Source organism: Indicator indicator, chromosome 13 (genome assembly GCF_027791375.1).
Source record: "Indicator indicator isolate 239-I01 chromosome 13, UM_Iind_1.1, whole genome shotgun sequence".
Lineage (NCBI taxonomy): Eukaryota > Metazoa > Chordata > Aves > Piciformes > Indicatoridae > Indicator > Indicator indicator.
The window spans coordinates 26,773,907-26,788,757 of NC_072022.1; the positions used below are offsets into that span (position 1 = coordinate 26,773,907).

Consider the following 14,851-nt stretch of genomic DNA (forward strand, 5'->3'; position numbering starts at 1 on the left):
GCAATGTTTTCTTCTGCAGAGTTGACTGAACCTTGCTGTTATCTACAGCTATGGATTTCACAATAACTCTCAAAAGTTATCTTCAGCTAATAAAGCTATTGTTAATTTTTCTCCTCTCATCGATGTCCCATGAAATCACCTTAGAATAAATAGACAAAGGAAATGATGTTGTACTTTAAAAAACAATTTGCAAGGGAAAGGTTGTTTCAAGAAAGTCAGTTAATGTCTTCTCCAGTAAATTATGTGCATCTCTAATAACTCTCCCAGAGCTACAGGGCTAAGCAGCCAGTGTAGGAAGAAATCTTGTGGCAGTCAGTGACTGAAGTAAACTGCCTGTCAACATCCAGGTACCCACTGCATTCAGTGCCTGGTGAAAAAGGGAACAAAAAACCCAGATTTTTTTCACTTCCTCTAAACAGATGATCACTTTAGTTCTACTGCTATGAAATTAATCCTTTTCCTCACTTTTAAGTTCTTTTACTAGAAGGAAAAAATCCCTGACCCAGTACTTCCAGTGCGTTACTTTTGGCAGTGAAATAATAAGGCATTGCTTCATGCTTTTGTTCTGAAGGTGGGAGTTCTCAAGACATCATTGTCATGGTAGCACATTCTTTTTGAGGACCTGATGGAGCAGATCCAGAGGAGGCCACAAACATCAGGGGCTGGAGCACCTCTGCTGTGAGGACAGGCTGAGGGAGCTGGGGGTGTTCAGCCTGGACAAGAGAATCCTCTGGGGAGACCTAATAGCAGCCTTCCAGTACCTGAATGCTACAAGAAGGATGGAGAGAGACTGTTTGCAAAGGCCTGCAGTGATAGGAGGAGGGGCAATGAAATTGTCTGATTAAAATTAGAGAAGAGCAGATTTAGACTAGATGCTAGGAACAAGTTTTGCACCATGAGGGTGGAGGAACACTAGAACTGGTTGCCCAGCGGGGTGGTAGAGGCCCCATCCCTGGACATATGTAAGGTCAGGCTCCAAAAGGCTCTGAGCAACCTGATCTGGTGGAGGATGTCCCTGCTGACTGAGGGGGGCTGGACTGGATGACGTTTGGAGGCCCCTTCCAACCAAACTATTCTGTGATTCTGGAACCATTCCCTTCAGGCTCTTGATGATACATCCGAAGAATCTTAGGCTTTGCTCTGGAAGGATGAGTAAAAGCAATCCTGTGGGCTGTATCCTGCCTTTAGGAATGATGGATTTTCTTTCTTCTCCACCATGTTCTTAAAAATCCCTTTGTAGTGAAACAGTCCAGCACTGAAGCTAAGACCCTGTAGATGGTTCTTCCTTTGCACTGCTTTGTGTGTCACAGACCCCTGCAGAGAATGCAGTGACAGAAGGTGTGGCAGTGGCTGTCTTTGCAGAGTCCTCATCAGCAAGCCTGGCCTTTGAGTAACTCCACAGAGAGCAGCATCCACTGCTGTGTGAATATCCATTTTCTGGGCTGGAAGAGTTTTGGGTAGGTGTTGTGTTGTTCCTTCCAGCAGTCAGTGGGAGTTGATACCTTTTGTGTGATGTCTTTGTAACAAAAATGAATGCAGGAAAAAAAAGAAAAAGCCCAGCAAATCCATTCACTGTGCCTGGAACTTGGTCGTTAGCAAATCCAAGTAGTCTGAGGAATAATAGCTTAGGAAAAAAAATTGTAGGTTAGAAAAGTTGTGAATTGGTACATGTTGTAGAATTTGTTTTCAGAAGTCTCTGATGTTATTCCCAAGCTAGCTTAACTTTAGACTAAAATGGAACCTGAGCCAAAGCTGAAAAGATTTTTTTTTTTTTTAAGATCTTAACTGCAATAAAATCACAGTGTAAGCTCTCACTCCTGCAGAAAGCCTCCTAAATTTAGTGAAGAGAGAATGCTGTGGAAGAAAGATGTGTGGGCAAGCTATTAAGAAATTAAAAATCAACAAAGCAGAGCTTTTTCTACATTGAGTGTCAAAAGTTAGGATCCTAAATGAGTGGTTAGATACCTGGTAAAGAATCCAGAACTGGGGAGTTGCTACATCCACAAGACTTCTGCAAATTACAGAATCATAGAATGGTTTGGGTTGGAAGGGATCTCCAAAGGTCATCCAGTCCAACCCCTCTGCAGTAAGCAGTGACACCCTCAACTAGATCAGGTTGCTCAGAGCTTTGTTGGGCCTGACCTTGGGTATCTCCAGGGATGAGGCCTCAACTACCTTGCTGAGCAACCTGTTCCAGTGTTCCACCACCCTCATGGTGCAGAACTTGTTCCTAACATCCAATCTAAATCCACTCTGCTCTAATTTCAAACCATTGCTCTTCCTTCTATCACTGCAGGTCTTTGGAATCTGTCAAAGAATCACAGAATGTTAGGGGCTGGAAGGGGCCTCAAAAGCTCATCCAGTCCAACCCCCCTGCCAGAGCAGGAGCACCTAGAGCAGGTCCAGGCAGGTTTTGAATATCTCCAGAGAGGGAGACTCCACAACCCCCCTGGGCAGCCTGTTCCAGTGTTCTGTTAGCCTCACAGAGCAAAAAGTTTTCTTCATGTTTCCATGGAACTCCTATGCCTCAACTTCTACCTATTGCCCCTTGTCCTGTCATTTGGCATCAGTCCTTCTACAGCTGCCTTATACCCCCCTTCAGGTACTGTAAAGCTGCTATTGGGTCTCTCCAGAGCCTTCTCTTCTCCAGGTTGGACAACCCCAGCTCCCTCAGCCAGCCTGTCCTTGTAGGAGAAGGGCTTCAGCCCTCCTGATCATTCTCATGATTGGTTAGGTGTTGTAAGTTGAAAAGAGCAGCTTAACTGTAGACAGCCAGGTTTGAAATGCTTGTTGTACCTGTGGGAGAAAGCCCCAGCACATAGGGTGACAAACAGTGGCCCTCAGGAGGATGTCACTTTAGACAAATGTATTCTTTTTTTTTTTGTCATATGTATGGAGTTTCTGTGGTTAGCTCTTTATGTGCACAGTGCTACACATCACTGAGCAGGAATGGGAAATACAGTAGCTCAGTGTGCTTGAAAAATCTGCTCCAGAATTCTGCAGGTTTATGCATTTTTAAATTAGTGATTTCTTTCTTTTCCCCCTGCAAATGGGATTCTAACTGATCTCATCACTGGTCATTACTGACCCATCTGCTTGGCCTCACACTATGGTTGCAGTCTGACAGAAAACAAGTCATGAGGTCTGCCCAGGTCTTGTGGAGTTGATGTTGGCACTTTTCTTTGTTCATGAGTGCACAGATAGGTGATGAATATTTCTGTGCTGCTGGAAATGCTGGGGTCAGGTGCCAAGTAGAGAGAGGAAATTCTGATTACCACACAGATGAGTTGAGCAAGATACTTTACTCTGCAGCCACTTCCCTATTTCCTTTTTCCTCCCCCTGGTTTTTAATAGTTCTGAACCAGCTTCTAAACTACAGCAAATGGATATTTGAGAAAAAGATGTCTGCAGGGTGTTCCTTTTGAAAACCAAATCTTCTGTTTGCTGATGGACATGTAGTCATGGAGGTGAAGCTGACTTGGAGACCAGTCAAGGAGGCTCCAGGGCTCCCAGTGAAGTCATGCAGGTCCCAGCACAGAGGAGGGCTTGTGCTCCTGTGTTCCTGCACCTGGCTGCTGCCTGGGCTGCCTCCCTTCCCCTAGCCACCAGGAGAGCAGGAATCTGGGTAATACCCTTAATTAATTTGTGCAATGGCCTGTTGGAGAAAGGTAGCAGATGGGCTGCAGCTGGTGGATCCAGCAGGTGCAGGTGAAGCAGTTGGGCTGAGGACTGGTTGTGTAATTAGTGTGCAGTACAGGCTGGGCTGTGGGGCTGGGTGAGGTGGCCTTGGCAGAGTCACAGCAATCCCTTTGTTAACCACTGTGCTGCCTGGTGGATGTGTGGCCTCCATGTGAGAACTTCAGCATCCACCTCGCTGAGAACTTGCTCTGTATTACCTGGCCTAGCCATGGATGTGATGCTTCACCACGGAGTCGTTTTGGTCACTTGCCAGGGGATGCCTCACTGACTCAAGAGCAGTGTGCCACCACTCTTGAGGGCTTTTGTAATACAGGGTGAATGGCTAGTGGGGAGCAAGGCAGCTGCATTGCTTGACCAGGTTAGAGAATTGAGTGGTGAGGATGACTGCTGAGGCAACACCTGTGGGATGGATGGGGCCCAGGGTGGGTCGAGTTTGGAAAGAACTGGAAGATGGAGAAAGCTGCTCTGAGGGGTGCTAGGAACAAGATAGGCACCTCCTGTGCTGTGAGCCTTTTCCCACTTCTGTTTGGTACATGAGAGTGTGAACTTCCCTGCACGTCCTTCTGATGGCATCAGCAGCTCCTCATTCCTTAGCTGTATGGTAAACCCCAGGATCTTAGCTAGCCCTGAAGGTGGTGAGAATGTAAACTGCTGAGCGCTGGGAAATGAAGAAACAGTAGTGAAGATGGTGCAGGTTGGGCACAGGGCTGCTCTTAGGAATGCTTAGCTAAAAGATGCAGAGTGAATGACATTGTTTCCACCCTCCCAGGATGTTGCAGGCTGTGTCTGTGGTGCCCATCCTTTGGGCAAGGTGGGCCATGTCATCTTTTTCTCCTGAGAAAGTGAGTAAGCAGGCTGCAGGCACCCGAGCACCATGTGTTGAGCAGATGACTGCCCTTATGATGGGATGTACAAATACACTTTGGGTCACCTGACCCTCTAACTCTCCAGTCCTTCAACCAAACATGTGTTAGTCAAACATGTGATAGGAAGGCTTGCAGTTCAGTCTGCTGGCAGGGAGGGCTTCACAGGAGGAGAGGCTGGTTGGGACAAACTGATTTTTGTATTTATTTTCCTGCAGTTTGGGCATCTACAGAAAGACTTCATAGTTCAGGAGAGTGTGCAGCCCTAGCCAGCAGTGGGTCAGTGACTTCCAGGAGATGGGGAAAGAACCATTTGGGTTGATGAAAGGGCTGTGTTGTGAAGCCATGATTGATAAAAACTAAAGCAGGGGTATGTGAGCTTCTGAGAAGTGTTCATGTTGTGAGTGCTGTCAGCCATGTGTGTCTCATTTGTGGGGTTTCAGTTACAAAATAGGGTACTTCCTCCTGAGACTGGACTGTCCTTCTTGGTGATTATTCTGCCTTTTTTTTTTTTTTTTACCCAGTTGTCTTTGTTGGCTGTGTTTTCTCAGCACCTGTATAGTGAAGTGAATCTTGTGTTTTAAATCCTTTTAATAAGAATGGTAGAGTGCTACAGAGACAGCACTTCACATAGCTTGGTGGAGTGTTAGAGAGACAGCACTTCACAGAGTTTAAAGCATTTTTATTAACCTGAAGGGAAGGTGAATGAGCTGTGGTCCTAATCAGGAGAGAAATGGAGCAGTCAGCTGTAGAGCTTCAAAGAACCTGCCCCTTGAATGGAAAGGGGAAGAGAAGTTTCTTCAGCCTGTGAAATGAACCAAGAGAAGCTGTTTGTGTGTTTGAGATCATATGAGGAGAGCCTGAGGGAGCTGAGGGTTCTTCAGCTTGCAGGAAACTAAGGGCTGACCTCATTGATAAAGATGTGCAGGGTGGATGAGGAGGCTGGAGCCAGGCTCTGCTGGGTGATGCCCAATGACAGCACAAGGGGCAGTGGTGGAAGTTGAGATATAGGAAGTGCCATGCAAACATGAGGAAAAACTTTTTCACTGGGAGGATGACAGAAGACTGGAACAGGCTGCCCAGAGGGTTGTGGAGTCTCCCTCTCTGGAGATACTCAAAACCCACCTGGATGTGTTCCTGTGTGACCTGCTCTAGGTGATTCTGCTCTGCAGGGGGGGTGGACTGGATGAGCTTTCAAGGTCCCTTCCAGCCCCTAACATTCTGTGATTCTGTGAGGCCTGCTGCAAATCTGTGACACTGGTTGTCATTTCTGTGCTGCAGGAGATGAATATGATGTATGTGCCATTTGTCTGGATGAATATGAGGATGGAGACAAGCTCAGAATCCTTCCATGTTCTCATGGTAAGCTGATGTGTTTTACCTTTGGTATTTGTATTAAAATCTCTCTCTAAAACCCCACATCTGACCCCCCCAGTGAGTGTGTTTATTGACTGATTCATAACATCTGGTTTTGCTGATAGGCAGGAGTGTGTGTACAGATTGGGACAAGAGCAAAGCTGGGTTTCTCTCTCTGAAAGCCAAAAGGCTGACAGGTCCCACTTGGTGGCTTTTTGGATGAGCACATGAAAGAAAGTCTGGGCTCGAGGCTGTCTCCTAAACATCTGTGTTTAATAGGGAAACACATTCCAGAGTTGTTTTTACATTAAAAATGAGCTTTCACTTTTTTCCAAGACAATGAAACCATAAATGTAATTTAGCCATTTGTGAACAGAGGTAATGATGAGGGATGTAGTCTGTCCTGTAGCCATGCAGACCCCTGCCCTGGGCAGTGGGGTGCAGAAATGAGTGGGATGTTGTTGCTGTGACAAGCTGTGCACCTTCTGAAGGCCTTCCTCATGTGCAGCCCCAGTGCAAAACCTCCAGCTGGTGATCAAGTCTGTGTCTGTATCCAAGGCAAGGCTGCTTTTAGCTGCCTGCAAGTACAAGGAGCATTTTAAGAGCTTGTGTTTGGAAATCTGGGAGAGGCCTGGGCCCAAGAGTGTCTTTAAATTGGAACTTTTTTGTTTTGTAAAAGCTATGTAAAATCCATGAAGAAAAATAGGATTTATCCTTCCTGGTCTGAGACCCTTTCTCTCCCTCCCAGTCCATTGACTGTATTAGAGCCATTTTGGCTGGGTGCAGTTTGACCCAGCTTTTTCTCAGAAATTCCTGCTCTGACCAGGCACTGCAGCAGCAAACACCAACCACCACATCACCGAGAGGTGTTGAAAAAGGGGCAGCTGATGTTACAGCCTTCCAGCCACAGTGAGCGCAGCAGGTGAAAGGCTGAGCTTTGCAGATCTGCAGTCATTAAAAACAATTCCAAAACAGGTGACAAAGTTCTTTGGAAGAACAGATCCATGGCATCTGTCCCCACCTAGGGACTGCACCACCATATCAAAGATTGCTGACAAAGGAAGGAAGCAAACCAAAGCCATCCTTTCTTGGGGAGAAGGTGCTGCTGACCTGCTTGAGCAGGCACTGACTGCAACCTGCTTGCCCTTGCACTGAGCTCTGTGCCAGGCAGGAGTCTCCGTTAATAAGCTGGGCTCAGTTTCCAATGCCATAAGAAAGCCACTTTCAAACATTTTTAAGCTGCAGTGCCAGCTGCAGGCCTCATTTAAAATCCATAAAATCAATCACTTGGCAATTTTATTGGTCACAGGGTGCTTGGATAACATCCTGGTGGAGGCTGGCAGTGCTGTGAGGATGGTGGTGGAGGGCATGACTGCTGCAGGAGGAGTGTAGCTCCTCAAGAAGCTCTTTAGTCAGTGTTGTCAGAGGTGGCCTGTTGCAGGACTGCTCTGGGAGGCACTGGGTGGTTCTTGCATACATCCATCCATTAGGGTAGGCAGCCCCATGCCGGCAAGCCTGCCACTGAAATGCTCTGCATGAGTTAGTCTGAACTTCTCCTGTGTTACTAGAGGTAAACAAAACTTAGCAGGTTGCCTTGTCCCTTCCACTGGGTTTGTGATGCACTTGCATTTTGTTTTCTAACAGCATATCACTGCAAGTGTGTGGACCCCTGGCTGACAAAAACAAAAAAGACCTGTCCCGTGTGCAAGCAGAAAGTGGTCCCTTCGCAGGGGGACTCTGACTCGGAGACGGACAGCAGCCAGGAAGAGAACGAAGTGTCTGAAAACACTCCTCTGCTCAGGCCCTTGGCCTCAGTCAGCACTCAGTCCTTTGGGGCTCTCTCGGAGTCTCACTCCCACCAGAACATGACCGAGTCCTCAGAGTACGAGGAGGACGACAACGACAACATCGACAGCAGCGACGCGGAGAACGGAGCCAGCCAGGAGAGCGTCGTGGTGCAGCTGCAGCCCGGAGACGACAGGGAGTACCGAGTGGCCAACACTGTCTGAGACTACTAACCACCAGTAGTGTATGAGCAGGTGTTCTTCAGGCTATGCTTTACAAACCTTTACGTAGGGAGTATATTTTAACCTGTAATCCTTTTGGTTTCTTCGGTAGGAGCAGCAGTTCATGTAGTAGTACTATGGTTAAATCATTGCCGCTAGGTTTGGTTTTGATTCAGGTATTCAGCCACACATTCTGTCTTCTCAAAGCAGTTAACTGGACTTCACCACACTAATGAACAACCTTAATAGCTTCTCTCAATAGAAGTATCACAGACTCTGTGTCTATCTTGTTGAAAAGGGGGTTTATCTGGAAGTAACTTTGTTGCTGTCTTGTAGCTGCCAGGGGGTCATACTGATAGCAATATTTATTACATGTATGGTATGTGTTACCCCTTTAAGCCCAACAAAAAAACCCAAAACTGTATTTGCATGTTTGTAGAGAGCTTTCCTAAAAGCTGTCACCACTACTGAAAGCAAAATGTAGAACTGATTGATACTCCATGTGCTGGTGTGACAAACAAAGCAGAAAAAAGTTCCACTTTGATCTCAGAGCAGCGATTCCAGATAATCCTCTGGAGTTTGTCACAGCAGCTGAGTTTAAGCTGTTCCATTGAACGGTTCCTAGGGTAAGGAAACTTAGGATATATGTTTAGTTTTGAGCAATCCACGAGGTAAGATCCACCAGGAGCACATTAACTATCCCCATTTGCCACTAGGATGCAGCCTGGTTTCCCAGTGATGCCATGGGAGTTGGGGGGAGGAGGGAGGCAGTGACCAAAGCAGAGGTGGTGTTCCAGATAGAGGAATGATGTAGGTAAGTATTCTCTTGGTCCTCAACTCATATACCTCTTACTAAAGAGCATTTGATGCTGCATTCCTCTGCTAAACAATGTATATAGAGAATTTGTTCTTTCCAAACAGCTGATCTGAAACAAGTGCTTCAACTGCTAACAGAGCTCAGTACTCACCAGGGGATGAGGGGGAGCAAAGCTGTAGAGTGCCTCTGTGACTGTCTAGAGTACAAACAGACCTGTCATCAACATGCAGAGATTTTTTTTTTTATATGGCCTTGAACAAGGAAAGCTTGAAAGAATGTTAATAAATGTGTTTTCCACTTTATCAGGAGGAGTTTTTTGTACTCTTAAACATCCTTTGTGTGCACTTCTAGGTTCACTGCCAAGGTTCAAGTGTGTTTAAAGATCAGCACACAGACCTGCTGAGACCTCTCAGTGCAGGCTGACCTGGGCTGTGTGTGTGAGGTGCTGGAGGAGCAGGGTGTGCAGGAAAACTGAAATCTTCACTTGGGGGAGGTGTGGGTCAGTCTGGGTCTGGAAAGGTAATTTGTGGTGGGGAGAGGGAAGGATAAGCCAGGTGCTGTTGGTGTTTCCTGCTCACCTGGCAGCACCTGCAGAGCTGTGGCCTGTGGCTGGTGCTGGGGAAGCTGAAGAGCCCAGGTCCTGGGCCCAGGTGAGTGCAGGAGAGCTGCTTCCACTTGTGATTTCTGACCTGACTGAGTGCAGCTGCACCCCCTCAACTCAAGCCACAGAAACCATTCTCTGGGACCAGCTCAGAGCAAGGAGTCCACCTGGCTATGCCATGGGCCACAAGGTTCTTCAGGTGAATGCTGTGGGAGACTGTGGCAGAGGCTTTACTGAAGTGCAGGCAGACAACATCCACAGCCTTTCCCTCATCCACCTGGTCACAGAAGAAGATGGGTTTGGTCAAGCAGGACCCACACCTTTCATGAACCCATGCTGGCTGGGCCTGACCCCACTGTTGCCCTGCACTTGCCATGTGAGCACAGCCAAGATGCTCCAATAATCATCCCTGATACCAAGGTCAGGCTGACAGGCCTGGAGTTCTCTGGATCCTCCTTTCAACCCTTTTTGTAGGTGGGTGTCATGTTGGCCAGCCTCCCATCCACACCTGCCCTGTTTATCAGGACTGCTGATAGATGATGGAGAGCAGCTTGGTAAGCTCCTCCACCAGCTCCTTCAGCACTCTTGGGTGAATCCCATCCAGCCCTGTAGACTTGTGAGTGTCCAGGTGCCAGAACAGGTCCTTAAATGCTTCCTCCTGGATTATGGGGAGTTGGTGCTGCTCTCCATCCCTAGCAGGAGGCTGAATACCCTGAGCAGAATTGGTCTGACTACTAAAGGCTGAGGCAAAGAAGATATGAAGGACCTCAGCCTTTCCCTCATCCTTGCTAGCAGTGTTCTCCCCTGCATCCAATGAAGGGTGGACACTTTCCTGGCATTTCTTTTTGTCATTAATGGATGTGTAAAAACCTTTTTTGTAACCCCTCATGGCAGCAGCCAGGTTGAGTTCTAGCTGGGCTTCTGCCTTTCTGATGTTGTCTGCACAACCTGACTCCATCCCTGTACTCTTCCTTCACCAAGAACCAAAAGAATTCTGTCATGTCTTGATCACTAAGCCCAGGGTGGCCTCCACCCACATCACCCACCAGTCCTTCCCTGTTTGTAAACAGTAGGTCGAGCAAGGCCCCTGCCCTGGCAGGCTCAGTTACCAGCTGTGTCAGGAAGTTCTCTTCCTCAGCCTCCAGGAACCTCTTAGCTTGTTTCTTCTCTGCTGTGTTGTATTTCCAGCAGACTTCTGGTAAGTTGAAGTCCCCCATGAGAAGGAAGGCTCCTGCCCATCCCTGTAGAATGGCCTCATCAGTTTCCTCATCCTGGTTGGGTGGTCTGTAACAGGCTCCCAACAGGGAATCTGCCTTGCTGGCCTTTCCCCAAAACCTCACCCAGAAGCACTCGACCTTTGCATCACAGCTGTTGAGTTCTGAACAATCCAAACACTCCCTGACAGCCAGAGTCACTCCACCACCTCTCCTTCCCTGCCTATCCCTCCTGAAGAGCTTGTGGCCATTCACAGCAGCACTCCAGTCAGGAGTCATCTTACGACGTTTCTGTCACAGCTGCCCTGCTGCACAGTGCCTTCCAGTTCCTCCTGTTTGTTGCCTGTGCTGTGTGTGTTGGTGTAGATGCCCTTGGGCTGGGCTATTGATTTCACCCCTGCCATGGGCATACCACCCCCAGGCTCATCTCTAGTGAGCTTAGTTTTAGCCCTTCCCTCTTTGAGCCTAGTTTAAAGCCCTGTCACTGAGCCTTGCCAACTCACACATGAGAATCCTTTTCCCCTTTTGACACAGCTGAACTCTGTGCCCAGCAGGCTCAGTGCCATAGAAATGTTCCCAAAATTCCCACGATCAGAGAAATCAGAATCCCACTTGTGGCACCAGCCCCTGCGCCATGTTCCTCAGCTGTGCTTTCCTGTTCCTTTCAGTGCTCAGTGCCGTCTGCCCTGCCACTGAAGGGACTGAGGGAAACACCACCTCTGCTTCTGATCCTTCAACCAGTGGCACCAGTGCCTTGAAGTCCTTTTTCATTGCTTTTGCACTTCTGTACTCACCCTCACTACTTCCAACCTGCATGAACAGTAATGGACAATAACCAGAGGGCCCTACCGGCCTAGGGAGTTTCCTGGAACAGCTCTGACCTGGGACCCAGGGAGGCAGCAACTTCCCTGTGGGGAATTCACTGCAGCTTCGTGGATAAATGTTCAGTCTCCAAAGACAGGGCCTGTCCAAACCCCCAGGGAAAGGTGAAGAGGGATTTTTTTCTTTAGGCTCTGAGGTCCTACATCACCCAGGTGAGGCAGCACCATTTCCTCACTGTGTGCCAGGACCAAGCTGGTGCCCAGGGCTTTCTGTGGGTGTTACTCATCAGTCTCTAGTGGCTTTGAGAAAAGCATGTTGGTGCTTTAATGAGATTCCTCCTTGACTGTCTAGATGAAAACACTTCCTTCTAGTAAGGAGTTGTAACCAGTGTCTGAAGTTAAAAGGACTTCCTGGGACCCCTGAAGCATTTCATCTCTGCATAGAACTGCACAATGTCCCATTGGCAGCTACAGGAAATCCGGTACTGGTGTGACCAGCACAAAGAGCTCCTCACCAAACCAGCTTGCACCCAACCTTCCACTGCACAGTGAGAGCTAACTGCTGGGAAAAGAAGCCTAGAGGACAGGGATTAAAATGTGCCCTCACCAAGAGAGGGGGTGGAATAATCCTGTGAAAAGCAACTGGAAGAGAGGGATGGGTCTGACAAGGGTTTTTCTTGACAGGTCAATAATCAAGGAATGGAGAAGACAAATAGCAAACCAAACAATCCTCCTCAGCCCACCGCTGGGAGCGTTCCAGGGCCAGTGTTTGAACAGCAGTGCTGATGGGGACCTACATGCAAAATAACTTGAATGTTAAACAGGGGATAACACCTCGAGCTGCAGTGCTGGCAGCAGCTCAGAAGAGCTGGCTGTTTCTGCTGAATGTTAACAATCCTAAGTAACAGCTTCATTACAGAAGGAAGCCCCTCTGAAGGGCTAAGTACTAATGGTTGGCATAATTAAACTCTGTGGGTGAGTTATTACAGTGCAGAAGAGAGCCATGCTGACAATTAGCTGCAGAAGTGCATTTCAGGGACAGTGGGGACTGGTTAGCATGGCCTGGCAGTGGGAAGGACTTTTAAAGCCCAGTACTCTGCACATATAACACAGTCCCCATCTTCCTCCAGATGGGGCCAGGCAGTGGGAGATGTAACAGCATGAAGGTTGAGTGACTGGAGGCAGAAGTGGAGCCTCAGAGTGAAGCAATTCAGCCAGTGGTGAATGACTGTCCCGAGATGGAAGAGAGGCTGGAGACCTTCCCTCAGAAACAGCCTTTGACACAGTTCTGCCTCTTTACTGCTCTTTGTTTGAACATCTTCCCTGCTCCTTCCGCCTCATCTGTCTCCAACACAGATGTCAGCTCTGTGCTAATGTCAGTTCTGTTCTTCACCCAGGCCTTGAAAAAAGAACATTTGCTACAAAAGCAAGCAAAGGGGGAGGAAAGGGGAGGTGGGGTGCTTGCCTTCCTCCTGGTTGGGAACTGCTGATGGGAAACAAGATGCAACATTCCAAGGCACATGAGCACATGGGGAGCTCCTTTGCAGCAGGGCAGGCTGTGACCCACAGTGAGCGCCCTGGGAGCCACAGAACAGCCAGCAGGGACTGGGGTGCAGAGCGTGCAAGGGAGGTCTCCAAAAAACACCATCTTTGGGTAAAAAAGGAACTACCTGCAAGTACAAACCCCAAGGGAACTGTACTGGTCAGGGAACTGAACTTAGAAATCCTTTCACTGAATCCAGAGTGGTGAAATGGTGAGAGGGTCTAGGCCGTGATGGCTGGAGGAGCTGTGACGGCACTGAGCGATGCTACAGGGCTGGGAAGTGGGACCTCAAGTGACCTAATCCTGCCCCTGGCAGGAGGGAACAGCAGCTACCCAGACAGAATCTGTTACTGTGAGACTGATCTCAGATGTTACAGCCTGTTTCACTGTATATCTTCTAGCAACTTTGTAAGGAAAACTTACCAGCTGGTGAGCCCTACCACAACGCAGCGTTCAGACCTCTGGTGCAGGAAAGGAACCCTTTGTGCTTGAATTGTCTGCTCTCTGGAAATGGGAGCTGAATGCCAAATGTGTTGAGAGCCCAGGTTACTCAAGAAAGATGTCTTAGGCAGGCTGCAGCAATTCAGGGCCACAGGCACCATGCTGCTGTGGAAATCCAGCAACAAATGCATTTGGAAAAGTAACTGAAGCAACAACTTATTCTTGCCCAGAAAAAGTGGTGATGCACAGAGCTGCTGAGGAGGGGAGACCTGGTCAGACAGGACAATGTCAACTAAGGAGTGGAATGAAAGTACTTAGTGCCACTGGCAATGGCCATTCCTGACTCTGGAGATGCCATGGCAGAAAGTTCCAGTGATGGCCTGGCTGCAGAAGGGCTTCAGGGATGGACGTGCCCTCAGGCAGGGAAACAAATTAATCCTGCAGGCAGAATGTGAGTGCAGCTGTGCACTAGAGTTAGCTGAAGCAAACATGTTCACACCCCCACATACATCTCCTGATGGGGGAAGCCAGAGGCTACTGCTAAATGGGAACTTGCCTGCTGCTGCTGCCACCAGTTCTGCTCTGCTGTCTGCAGCACGGAGCAAGGAGGCACAGGTCAGGCACTGAACAACATGAGCAGTCAGGGAGAATAAACAAAGGTTTAGCTGGACCAGGACCTGGTGACAAGCAAAAGAGGTGGCACAACACTTGCACTGATTAAGATGTAGGGGAAGAGTGGGGAGAACAAAGGCATTTCAATAGAACTGGTGGTGTCAGGGCCAAGAAGAGCAAAGCCTTAGCTAGAGATTAACCTCTGGTTTGGGCTCGGCTCTCTTTCCCCCACCCCCCAGCTCCCTTTGTTCACCAGTTTGTTTGCAGAGCCATGTGTTCAGAGTGCTTGGGCAGCAGAAGCAGCAACAGTGATAATTCCTCCGGCCTAAGAGAGGCCTTCAGTCTCTCCTTTCCGTCATGGGGAGGGCACATCCTTATCCTGCAGTCAGCCAACCACACCCCAACAAACCGATCTGGTGGCAAAGGTCTCCTCTAGCTCCTGGCTCAGGGATTGCTCATGAGGTGTTCACCTGAGAGGGGAATCCCTCAGCATGGAGTAGGACAAACACAGAGTTAAGTGACAATAAATCACCTCCTAGTCTGAGAAGATCTACCCCAAAGCTGGACAACCATCTAGTTGCTGTCTCACAAAGCATACAGCTGCACTTCCTTCTGGTGTCAGTGTAGCCAGAGAGGTAAAGGAAAGTCCCTGGAGGACTCCTGGGGAGGGAAAGAATTATCAACAGCCTGCTTTCGTTTGGTTGGAATAAATTTATTTCATCTGTCTGTAAACAAGGTGTTTTTAATAGTTATGGCATTTTTTGAAATGCATATTAAATCAGATGAGTTAGACTGTATCCCAGATGTAACAAAGTGCAGGGAAAGAAATGGACAAATCAGCAACAAGAATGTTTCAATCTGTACATTATCCACAAGGC

The 14,851-nt window shown here is 48.3% G+C and overlaps 1 protein-coding gene across 1 annotated transcript in view; it reads left to right on the forward strand.

Moving 5' to 3' along the window:
* Positions 1 to 9,001, forward strand: part of RNF13 (ring finger protein 13) — a 28,781-nt gene extending 19,780 nt beyond the window's left edge. Inside the window, exons 9-10 of the mRNA XM_054385833.1 lie at positions 5,844 to 5,924; positions 7,563 to 9,001. Of these exons, the coding sequence (XP_054241808.1) occupies positions 5,844 to 5,924; positions 7,563 to 7,927 (446 nt within the window). The 3' untranslated portion in view covers positions 7,928 to 9,001. The remainder of the gene's footprint in view (positions 1 to 5,843; positions 5,925 to 7,562) is intronic.
* Positions 9,002 to 14,851: the final 5,850 nt, after the last annotated feature.